A 12,596-nucleotide genomic window follows, 5' to 3' on the forward strand; every position below is an offset into this window, starting at 1 on the left:
GTGTGCATGGAGTGTAAAGGTATTTTCTGTTAAACCATCAATACATTGAATACCTTCTGTATTGTTATTATGAAATAAAAATTAATATATTATATTAAATACATTATAATAAAAATAAGTATGCAAAACCTTGCAACTGCTTTAATTCATCGATTAGTGGCTGTAGAAAAGAGTTAAAGTTTTTTGGTGCTTTTGGTCCTGGAATAAGTGCAGAAACCATTAAATTTTCTCGCTTAACACGTATATTAGGTGGTAAGTTTGCATTTATAAAGAGTATAACCCAACAATCATCTCTTTTTTGACGAAAAATTTGATATCCATCAATTGATGCCATTAGAGCTATATCCCGACAGTCTGAAAAGAAACCAGATGTGGCTAAAGTTTTGTATTGAAGGCCATCAAATACATCACCTATCTGATTACCAAGAGTATATTCATAAGTAGAAGTATAATTATATCTGTAACGAAGAATTTCTGCACGAGTTTTATCTTTATATTGGGTCTGAAATGAATCAATAAGTGACCAATAAGCAGCTTTTTTTCGAGATATTTGAGATTCTTCATCAACTTTATAACGTGGCTCTTTACATTCTGGACAAATATTTTTGTTAATAAGCTCGCCTGTGAACGCCACACATGAATTTATACAACAATCTACAAGAGTTGGTTTTAATAACATAAAATTTCCAAGAAACTTTCGAAGTTTGTAAAGTGTAATTCCAGGAATTTCAAAAACTTTAAGAATTTCGTTAAATGCAGCTTCTGAAATATTGTGTTTATCTTTAATTTGAAGAAGCTGTAAACCTTTAATTAAGTTTTCTGAATAATTATTAGAATTTATGCAAAATTTAAAATAAATTCATAATGTTTATTTACTGTAGCCTACCAAAATCTTCACATTCAATATTTTCATTTCCTTCCCTATTATTATTATATTCTTCATCTTCATCTTCATTTTCGCCATTATTGTATTCATCAGTTTCACTATCATAAATGTGTTCTTCTTCAATATTATTATCATTCTCTTCTTCACTATCCACTATTTCAATCTGCTGATCATTTATATTATTCTCTTCATTGCTATAATCTTGATCTTCTAGAATATTATTATTAGGTGATAATGTCATTGGAATAGTTTGAGAAATAGAAGTAGCTAGGCATCGCTGAGTAGTATGAAAATGCCGGTTCTGGCTCACCTACTTATCTCATAATCTAACCGTTTATTAATATTTTCACCTACTTATATGCTACATATTTTATAACCTAAATCACCTTTTTTTATATTTTTACCTACTTATATCCTACTTATCTCATAATCTAAACCGTTTATTAATATTTTCACCTACTTATTTCATAATCTAAATCATTTATTAATATTTTCACCTACTTACCCCCAACCGAACAAGAAATAGGATTTCAAAGCCAACGGAGCCAAAAAAGGTAAGGAAATATTAACCCATCCAGGAAACCAGCCATAGGGTCAATAGAGCGGAATAGCAAGGCAAGCAATTACCCTTATACCGAGAAAAAATGTAATTGAATAAAAGGTTCACATATAAAAGACTTACAAGATGTCACAATACAGACCATCACTAAGACGTATACTAGGTCAGTTTGAACTCAACATAGAAGAATGGGTAAAGGAAATAATGTGGTATTTAGATATAGCATATTTAAAAGCTTTAGATTCCGAATTTAGCAAAGAAAGTATGTTAGTATCTGGATTAGAAGAGCTAGTAGAAATATTTGATGAGATGTTAGAAGGTGATGATATATGGATACATCCATCACTTTTATCACGAATAAGATATTCTATTCTACCAGATGAGATGGCAATATATGAAAGATTTTCAGATATCATTAAGAACTTCTCAGAGGATAAAGAATTAGCATATGCATTATTAGATTTAATAGAAATATTATCAAAAAAGAAACCTACAACATTCAACATTATAGATTACAATATACAAAGAATATTCACGAATCCTAATGATGAATATAGAAATGAATTCAGCATCTACCATATTAAAGGAGATGAAGATATGGACGAAGACACAGATGAAGACACAGATGAAGATATAGATGAAGTAGAGCAGAATGAATTCAATGAATACTATCAGAATCTTGCACCGACCACTGAGAGTCAGCTGGATAGACTAAAAAATGAGTTGGCTATAACTCTATGTGACGAATGTCTTATACCAACAAGAAGCCAGGAATGTGATTGCTGGATTTTACAAATAGAGGGTTTCTAGTTCCCAGTGAAACCATTTTTTACCTCTCACAATCTGGAATAGGTACATCACAAATAAAAACCCCAAAATCATTCGGATTAGAAAACAACTTCTGTAAGAACTTATAAATCATATCAGCAGCCAATTCAGTCTTAGTGCCAAATATATTAACCTTACCAGATTTAGGCCAGATGTGTACCCGAATTTTTGATGTGAAGACTATAACAATTTTAGAATGAATATCACCTGCATCATTCTTAATATACTTTATCGGAAAGGGGAGAATCTCACGAATACCATCTACAGATTCTAAAGCATATGCTAAGGTAGAAAGATGAATAAACTTATTACTTCCGATATTAATCACAAATTTGTAATTACACAGGAGAGCCTTATTTCCACCTACAAGTTCTACAGAAGAAAACTCAGGTAGGGAACATTCAGAAAGGTAACGTAAGAAGATAGCAACAGGATCAAAAGACCCGAAAACTTGTATACTACCAGATCTAGGAAAATAACGAATGGTATGTACAGAATCAGCTAAAATGATAACAAACTCAATGCAAGCATTAAAAGTGCTACCATCCCCTGTACGTCACCGTCTATTTAATGGATTGTCAGGTGTACTTCTTCTGCATCGTCTCTCACCTTTTGGTTTAGACAAGTACTGTTCATAACCCTCAAAAGCTTTATGAATAAAGTTGCTATTAATGGCAATAACATCCTTAGTAGGTTCAAGCTTATGACCAAGCACGGTGTAATCAAGCCCTTCAACATTGATCTTAAATTCAGTAACAGTAAGAGATGGAGTAAGTTCACTAAAAGTAAGCATGTCTGGTTTTTTCTATTGATAGAAAAGAAATGTTCAAATTATTTTATCCTAAGAAAAAATCTAATTAAATAAAACTTCTTCATCAATATCTCATATGAGATACCATGACAAACAATAGCTTACCTTTCGAACTTTTAGAAAAGATATTCAAAACTTCATATGAAGGTACTTACTCCCGTTGGTATTGTCTTTGCAATTATGCATTAGTGTGTCGAAAATGGGCTGTAGTAGCAAACTCTCTCCTATGGGGTGAAACAGACCTTTATAACCGCTATAATATTAAGGAGTTCCAAATGTACAAACATCTCACAAAACCAGGGACAGTATGTGGAAAATATATCAGAAAGCTTAATATGGATGAGGTAAAATTATGGCCCATTTGTATTGTAAAAATGCTACAAGCTTGTCCCAATATCCAGGAACTTAGCATAATAGATTATCAATACTATGGTGGAAAAGGTGACGTTAGAGATTTGCTAAGTGAAATTCTGCATATATTACCAAACCTTCGAATGATAGATATCAGATATAGTCGATATTTTAAAAATAAAAATGCCATTGAAAAACTCATAGAAACCCGTAAAGACCTAGAAATCAGAGTAACATGGCAAATGTAATATTTGTAAAGGCTAATCACTGCCAAAAAATTTGGGCACTGCCCTGTTACTGCCCGTCACTGCCGAAAAAATTTGGGCACTATTCTGTTACTGCCCGTCACTGCTGAAAAAATTTGGGCACTGCCCTGTCACTGCCCACCACTGCCCATCATCGCTGCAGAAGTTTGGGAAACACATGGATTTTTCCTAGCAAGATGACGCTTTAACTTAGAGGGAAAGTCAAAACTTGCTCCACATAGATGACAGGTTAATCTTCCTCGAGAGTGTGAATTTTTTTTAAGTCGATAGTATCCATCTGCAAGGAAGTCACGTTAGTTTTCCGTTTATGTAGAGAAATTGGAATGGTAATTTTTTTACGTGATGATAGAGGGATGGTCAGTTGCCGATTTTGGAAATCTAGAATGACATTAGCACGATCAATCCAAGGTACACCTAGCAATAAAAAGTCCTTATCACTCTTAACAACCATGAAGTCATCTTCAATTTTTTTAGAGTTCTCCCCATCATATACAAGAATACCAAGACCATATACTGTCCCAATAGTATCAGATTTTGTCGCAACACCACTAAGGTTAGGAGCATTACTTCTATCAACATCAAGATTTAGGCGCTTTACAATATTGTTAGATATCAGAGAACTATCAGAACCAGTATCGAAAATTGTCGTAGGAATAACTAAAGATTTTTCACTCTCAGGTGCGACTACTTTGGTCTTAATAGTGACTACATCACTAGCAGACTTGCGGTTAACAATTCCAATACCTGCTATAGAAGACCATAAGTCATTATTACATATAACATCATCATTTTTACGGATTAAATTTGCAGCCATACTATTAGTTACAACCGAAATCATAGGATGAAGGATAGATGTGAAAAGGTCCTTAACATTATCCCAAACTTTTTCACGTGTTTTTATTGAGGGTTCTCCTTTAAGCTGACTGAGTACTGGTTCTTTATAATTAATGAATTCAGCATTCAGAGCATTGTAAGCAGATATAACAGTCTCTTTTGGTACAGCATTAACGAAGGATTGAACCAGAAGCTTGAAGAGTTGTATAAAAACCTCAAAGATAATACGCTGCCTTTCAAGTTGTGATTTTTTCTTATCAGTAGGCTTTTTATCTATACGTTTCCTTTCTGTAGGCTTTTTTTTTAATCCATAGCAGGCATGTCCAGAGTCTGAATCACTATCAGAGGAGTCAGAGGAGTCAGAGGCGTCAGAAGAGTTAGAGGAATCAGAGGAGTCATGTGCATAATTTGTTTTCCTCTTTCCCTTCTTAGATTTTGGACAGGAACTCTTAGTATGACCAGATTTTCCACAACTTGAGCATTTCTTTGATTTCTTTGGTTTGCGTGTACCTGAACTTATACCAAATACCTGATTACCACGGTAAATATGATCAGATGGTAAATTTTTATTAAGTTCTGTATCAATAAATATTTCAAGATCACTAAGGGTTACTTTACTTATATCGATATCTCTTGGAAGACCTAATTTATATGCTAAAGCAAGTAATCTCTGAAATGATGTATCATTTTGAGGACTTGAAAATGGACTAGAAGATGGTACTGGTACTGCAGATGATCTAGCTGTAGTCATAGGAATTTTAGAATTTATAAGATTCTCAATATCCGCTAAAGTTGGACCCTGATATGTAACTATAGGAGTAGGTGGCATATCTGTCCTGTATTTTTCAACTTCTTCCAATTTATTCAGAATAGATGCAACTGAATTTTCTAAACCAATACGTCGCGCATCCAACTTATTTTCACTGGAAAGACCATTTAAGAACTGTTGCCATACTAATTCATTCTGATTTACCTCTGGAAGAGTTGGATATGCAAGTCTAACCATTCTTCGTAATTTAGAATAGAATCGGCTTACAGTATCACTACCCTGAACAATAGCATTAAATGCAAGCTTAGACTTTTCAGATGTTACAGTAGGGAAGTAATGCTTAAAACGATATATTAATTGTCCAATGCGTATTCCAGGAGCCACAATTGTACCTCCATTATTAGCATTAGGATTATTAACAGCTATATCAGTAGGACGACCCTCGACTATTGACCAATCTTCATCCCATACAGTATGATCAGGTATAAAACTAGCACCAGTAATAGTATTAACTGCAGCTGCTTGTCCATGTAATACACCAGCCCCTCCACGAAATTGATTCGCCGCTACAGCCTGTATAGCGGCATTATTCAAAGCATTAAAAGCAGCAAGATTGGCCACACCAGTATTATCCAGAAGATTTACACATTCCCAATTTTTTCCTTTGATATGTGTTTCATACCAATCTCTAGCATCATCTTCAAGTAAAGTTTCAAAGATCCCATGAATCCTAACACGAGTCCTAGCATTAGCAGCAGGATCAAGTCCAGCAGACTCACACCATTGCCTGAATTCTTGAAGCCAAAGTTCTGGATCTTCACCAGATGCTCCTCTAAATTTTTTAGGTGCATATCCTGCCATTATAGGTTGTTGTATTACCGGAGGGTTATTTTGTAATGCTAGAATCTGTTGATTCAAATTATTGACCTGATTTTGCAAATTTTGGCCATGATTGCGACAGTTTAAAAATTGCCCTCTCCATGCTCGAGCTTGCTGAATGATACCATTAGCCCGCCTTCTACTTCGCTCTGTTTCAGTATTATAGCGCTGTAATAATCTATGAGCATTTCTTCTACTCTCATCACGTTCTCTCTGGACATTAGCTAGTTGGATTTGACTGTTAGCAAATTGAGCCTGGATGTTAGCCAATTGGATCTGAGTATTTTGTGTAAGGGCTTCCCAATGTTGGCGATGACGCACTTCATTTGCATATGCATCCTCATAAGTACGTCTTGTTCTCAGTATAGTAGCACGTGTATTATTAAGTTCTTGTCTAAGATATTCTTCACGGTTATGTGCATCATCTAACAAACCTTCAAGTCTATCCTCCATATTATCTTGATCTTCTATAATATTTCGCAACTCATTAGCATATCGGATAATGGCATCAAGACTATCATTTGCAGTGTTAAATAAATGATTTATATGAGGGTTTGCTGCAATAGTTGTACGATCAAGGTGAATACGAATACCAGCTACACTATTTGCTATAGTTGTCCGATTATTTAAGATTTCTGTAATAGGGTCAGGAGGAATTGCTGCCATGTTTTTCCGTTGTCTATTAGCAAGTTCTTTTATTCGATCTTTAAGTTGAATATTTAGAGTATCAACTTCAATCAGCTGACGTTCTAATGCTTGAAGCCCTTCCTCCTTTAGTGATGCCGTTTCTAATGCTTTCTTAAGCTTTGCACGCAACTCAGCATTTTTTTGCCTAAGTTCTTCTATCTCGGATTCATGACCCTCGATTACACCATACAGGTATTTTATATATTGCTCTTGTGATTGCAATGTATGTGCAAGCTTTGTAATCTGTGTCTTTAACGATGTATCTTCCATTGCCAGTTCCACAGATTTTTATAGACCCTACATTTAATAAACAAATCGAACAAAATTATATCCTTCAACAAATCTATTACCATCCATGTGGATATTATCGTATTCCTGAAAAACTTTGGGCTAAAGTGCAAGCTGAGGGCCATGATTTTAACATATCTGATATTACAGAGTGGTTGCATAAACAGGCTATATGGCAAATACACTCACCTGTACCCAAGTATGTTCCACAGGTTTCTTTTAATAAGATCACACGACCAAATATGTATCATCAAGCGGATATCTTATATATGCCCTATGATACTGTAGATAGAAAGCTGTATAAATACTGTTTGAATATTGTAGATGTTGCCAGCCGATATAAAGCTTCAGTACCTCTAGAAGATCGCAGCTCTGCACGTGTTGCTAAGGCATTTAAAAAGATTTATAGTAAAGCAGACTGCCCGCTTATTTGGCCAAGAGTTTTACAAGTAGATGGGGGATCAGAATTTAAGGATGAAGTTATCCGATTAATGGATGAAAAAGGTGTACGTATTCGGGTGGGTACTACTCATAAGAGTCAGGCTATTGTTGAACGGTATAATCGAACTTTAGCAGAAAGGCTATTTAAAATACAGGATGCAAAAGAACTCCTTACAGAAGGTGTGAATACTGCCTGGGTTAAGAACCTTCCTGATATTGTGAATGAGTTAAACAATTCTAATACTCGATTGCTGGGTATGTCTCCAGTTGAGGCAATCCAGAAAGATCAAGTGTATGCACTACCTTCAAAGATTCAGAATGATAGACCTGTAGGTGCAGAAGAAATACGTTTACCGGCAGATTCTCTTGTGAGATACTTACTTGATAGCTCAGATTACCGAGGTAGGAGACGTGCAACTGATCCAATATGGTCTACTAAAGTTTATACAATTGAATCTTCCACAGTTGTTGATGGGCAGCCGGTTATATATAGGTTATCTGATGAACCTAAAAAAATATTTACTCGAGAAGAATTATTAGTTGTGCCATCTGATACTATGCTGCCTCCTACTCATATATTATATTAATTTTCAAGTTGTGGTATCCTATAGTCACCATGTGCATACATTGTGATATTATCTTGTGCAATCCATTTTTTATCATCCATAGGAGATAACCCAACCTTCGACATTTCTATAACATTTATGGCATGTCTGTCAGATCGGATTGCTCTAAAGGTAACTGTATCATTATGTTTAGGATCGAAGAGTGCCTTATTATACCGCTCGTGGTGGAATTCTTTTTTAACTACCTTTGAGGGAACACCCTTAGCCTTACGGATACCATGTTTTGGATTAGTAGTTTCATCTCCTACCTTAAGAATGGAATACATTTTGGGACGAAGGCCAATAAATTCTGCTATAACTGCTCCATTACATTCATCCTTAAATTTTCCTGGGATTTTCATGTTTATGTCAGCCTTGTCACCTAATGCTTCTCGTACAGGGTGATCCTTAGGATAATCACTAAAGTCGAATTGGTCTGCCATATCTATAAGGTCTGCATTAATATCCTCAGTTTGGATTTGTACGAGGAGTGAGTCTGTGTCTGTATAACATAACTGGATTTTTTCACCATAACGTACCTTAAGAGTATCATAGTAGAATTGATACATACAGAGCTTTGAGAGGTCAAGTACACTCATACCCACATATGTTGGACGGTTAAGCATTACCTCCACTTTTCGTCGGTGGATTGCAACAAGATTTTCTGAGAATATTTTACGACCTTTGAATGCAGGATCTGAGGTAAGCTTTTTATATTTCTTGGGATGGGTTTGGGGTTGTACTACTGAGACACGTACACGTTTCCTGAGATTTTCCATAGTTTTACCAAATACACTATTATTCATGAGTTTATAGAAGTCCTTCTCAAAATCGTTTTTAGCCTTAGCACGTTCGGCGGTGTTAAATTCTATGTATGGTTTCATCCATGGAGCCTGCTCGAATTTTATAGCTTCATAGACCTTCTTGATTACTAAGCCTTGGCTAACATAATACTGGAGATTTCTGTAATGAACTACATATTCATCCTTATCGAATAGGTTGGGAATGAGCTTATCCGTGGGTGTGTATCGTTGTCCTGAGCGTGCTATTATTTCCTGCTGCTTTTTACTAAGCCATTCCTTCTTAACCTTCATTCGTTCTGGTGCAAGGGGGTAATCTGTATGTTGTGAATGAAGAGCTTGGGGGTACTCCAGTTTGACTTTGAGAATATATCCCTCAGAAGAATCGTCTGGTATTTCGTTATTTTCTATTTGCCTTTGAATGTTAGATAACTCGTTCTCCTCCTTTACCCAGTGAAAGTTACCTGTAGGTAAGTATTGCAACATGGCCCATCCATATAGGTTATTTGCATCTAAGTATAGGATAGATAACTTGGGCTTTTCTGCGGTCCATTTACCTTCTCCCATATCTGGGTTATTTGCACGAGCATATCGTTTACTTACCATAGAGATTCCACCACGTAATCCTTGTTCTACCATCATGTACATATCCTGGTCAGTTATAAGATCCAATCTTCGCCCTGTCATGAAGAATAGTGCATCCCATGCAAAGCCTGGTGTTGAATAATACCAGAGAGGATCTAACCCATATTTTTTCAAGGCCATTTCTCGGAAATTCTGAAATATATCGGCTAGTAGAAGGACGTCAGTTTTGAGATAAATGTCATGATAATCTTGCATTGTTTTACATCCTGCTTTTTCCCATACATACTGTGCATATTCGTATTCTTTATCACTAATGTGGGTTTCATTAAGTTTGCTATAGAATGCTCCTTTAAGTGGTAAACTAGTTTTCTCGAACTTTTTCCAGTCATCCATATATTCATACGGGTAGACACCTTTCTTAAGATAAATCTCGAGTAATTCAGGTGGTATTTGACTTCGTGTTATCTTAAAGTTTTCGGGATGTGCAAAGCATCTACCTGCATCAATTCGCCATAAGTGTTGTGGATTACTACATTCTTGTGCTCTACATTTTTCTGCGCCTAGGTTGGATGCTAATTTGTCGAGACTTGATTTCATGAATTGTAGGCTGTCTATAAATCAGAGGGAACCTAACTTGAATGCCATATACTTTTCCATGTTATAAGGGATAGGATCAATATCATCCTCACATTCCATTGCACCAATTCCTTGCATAATTATGTGTCCATCATATCCTGATAAATTGTGAAAGATTACTGGGATATGCATTTCACGAGGTTTTATGGATAAGTCAAGATTACATCTTCTATGTGCTGCACCTCGATACCTTCCTGTAATATGGCAGTGGTCTCTTACTTTATTTCCATCTAAGGGGTTGCGACATATCCAGCAGTTTATTGCATTATCATAACTTACTTGCTCTTGGGTTGTTAATGGCATCATTTCCATTGGGTTTCTGAATTCATTACGGATTGCTTCAGCCTCATTTAGCATTTCGATTACAAATTTCTGTGCTGCATTTTCTCCTGTAAATATCTTCTGTGATTCACTTACCACACGTCAAATAAGTAAAAATCAGTCAAATATCGGACTGCCGATTTTTGGCTGTATTTGTCCGATTCATGGCTTTATTCAGCCGATTTTATGGCGTGAATTGCTAAAAATAGAAATTCCTCTTTTTAATGACAAAAAATAGGAATGCCGCATTTTAAACCATCATGCCGATTCAAACAATAATCGGACTGCCGATTTGTAAATAAATTTACAAAATATCATCACAATCAGACTGCCGGCATGAAAATAAACATGCTGATTCATAACATATAGAAGTGCCGATTTTTAAATCAGAACAACAAACATTTTATATTACCTGCCGATTCTTCAATAATCTTCCAAATCGGACTGCCTATTGTACCGATTCGTATAATAATTTTTCAAAAAATAAGTGCCGATTTATAAATTGGCACAACAGACTTATACTACCATGCAGATTCATGCAGTAATCATCCAAAATCGTACTGCAATAATCATGCCATTCTCACAAATAGAAATGCCGATATATAGATCAGTAAGAACAATACTTAAAATAACATATGCCTGTTTTTATTTCGATCACAAATAGTTTTGAAAAGGAATGCCGATTCATAGATCGGTAAGAGCAATACTTAAAATAACATATGCCTGTTTTTATTTCGATCACAAATAGTTTTGAATAGAAATGCCGATTCATAGATCAGTAAGAACAATACTTAAAATAACATATGCCTGTTTTTATTTCGATCACAAATAGTTTTGAATAGAAATGCCGATTCATAGATCAGTAAGAGCAATACTTAAAATAATCTATGCCTGTTTTTATTTCGAGTAAGCCAGAATCTTTCTATTTTTGATTTTTTCGTAATTCATCATTACCCGTTTTTTTCTATTATTGACCGATTTTATTTTATATGAACACATTGTAATATACGTTTTTTTATTTTGCAGTTTATGATATATTTATTATTATATTCTTGCTATATTTATTATTACTATGTGCTATAATCATCTTACTATTTTCTTTCACTTTTTAAAAGAGAACGTTTTTTAGTAGTTGATCTCCTAATAATTTCTTTTGGAACCACTAGTCGAAATGGATCATCCTTTTCATCGCTGTCATCGATAAAAATATAATCATTATTATCGGTTTTCTTATTGTCATCATTCTTATCGTCATCATTCTTATCGTTATTATCATCGTTAACGTTATTGTCGTTTTTATCGTTACTAGCATTGTTTTTATCTTTGTCGTTATTGTCGTCATTGTTATCGTCATTGTTATCGTCGTTACTATTATCCTCTTCATCACCATCTTTGTCGGATTCTTGTGCAACCCAGCTTGACGAAATCCACCAACTGGGAATGTTCTCCTTTGGTTTGCTTTTTTTGTCAAAATTTTCATCTGAGCGGTAACGTGGACGACTTAAACCAGATCCGATGCTAATACCAATTTCTTCCGATCGATGTAGAATTTTTTGAATCTAATAAAAATTTATAATTTATTAAGCATAAATGTTATATTCATTAATAACATCACGACTTCGCATACTCCCGACGACCGCCACTTCTTGTCGTAAATCTTTATTACTGAATTATTGTTAATTAATCGACCTGATCTTGTATTTTTACTGCGTTCTTTGTTTGCTAATTCCTCGTCTTCTGTGGACCATTCGTCCGAGTGTATGTCTGAAGTATTAGTCGCCTTTATACAATCTTTGATAAATTCTTCCCATTTTAAGTTACGATGTTGGCATTCAGTCAAAAGTTTGTCTCGTGTCGATATCATGTGCTGCAATCCTCTTCTGCGCCGGGACATCTTCTATTGAAGAGTAAATTAAAAAATTAATTAATTGTATATGTTTTTATTATTAAATAATGAATTTTATACCTGATCCCTTCTGGATATCATGTGTTGTCTTTTGGTATGTTCCGGCATTTTACCCTCTTTTTTGCAGTTTCCAAATCTCTCGGC

General features: G+C 35.0%; 2 protein-coding genes across 2 annotated transcripts; one reads left to right on the top strand and one right to left on the bottom strand.

Moving 5' to 3' along the window:
* Positions 1 to 1,571: 1,571 nt before the first annotated feature.
* Positions 1,572 to 2,255, top strand: OCT59_020201 (uncharacterized protein; the record flags this gene model as incomplete). The annotated part of the gene is made up of 1 exon (XM_066149025.1): positions 1,572 to 2,255. One exon carries the CDS (start codon positions 1,572 to 1,574, stop codon positions 2,253 to 2,255), a length of 684 nt encoding a protein of 227 aa, XP_065989977.1.
* Positions 2,256 to 11,637: 9,382 nt separating this feature from the next.
* OCT59_020202 (uncharacterized protein) lies at positions 11,638 to 12,560 on the bottom strand (the record flags this gene model as incomplete). The annotated part of the gene is made up of 3 exons (XM_066149026.1): positions 11,638 to 12,105; positions 12,213 to 12,443; positions 12,513 to 12,560. The coding sequence occupies 3 exons, from the start codon at positions 12,558 to 12,560 to the stop codon at positions 11,638 to 11,640; spliced, it is 747 nt and encodes a 248-aa protein (XP_065989978.1).
* Positions 12,561 to 12,596: the final 36 nt, after the last annotated feature.

This window comes from Rhizophagus irregularis, chromosome 3, assembly GCF_026210795.1.
Source record: "Rhizophagus irregularis chromosome 3, complete sequence".
Taxonomy (NCBI): domain Eukaryota; kingdom Fungi; phylum Glomeromycota; class Glomeromycetes; order Glomerales; family Glomeraceae; genus Rhizophagus; species Rhizophagus irregularis.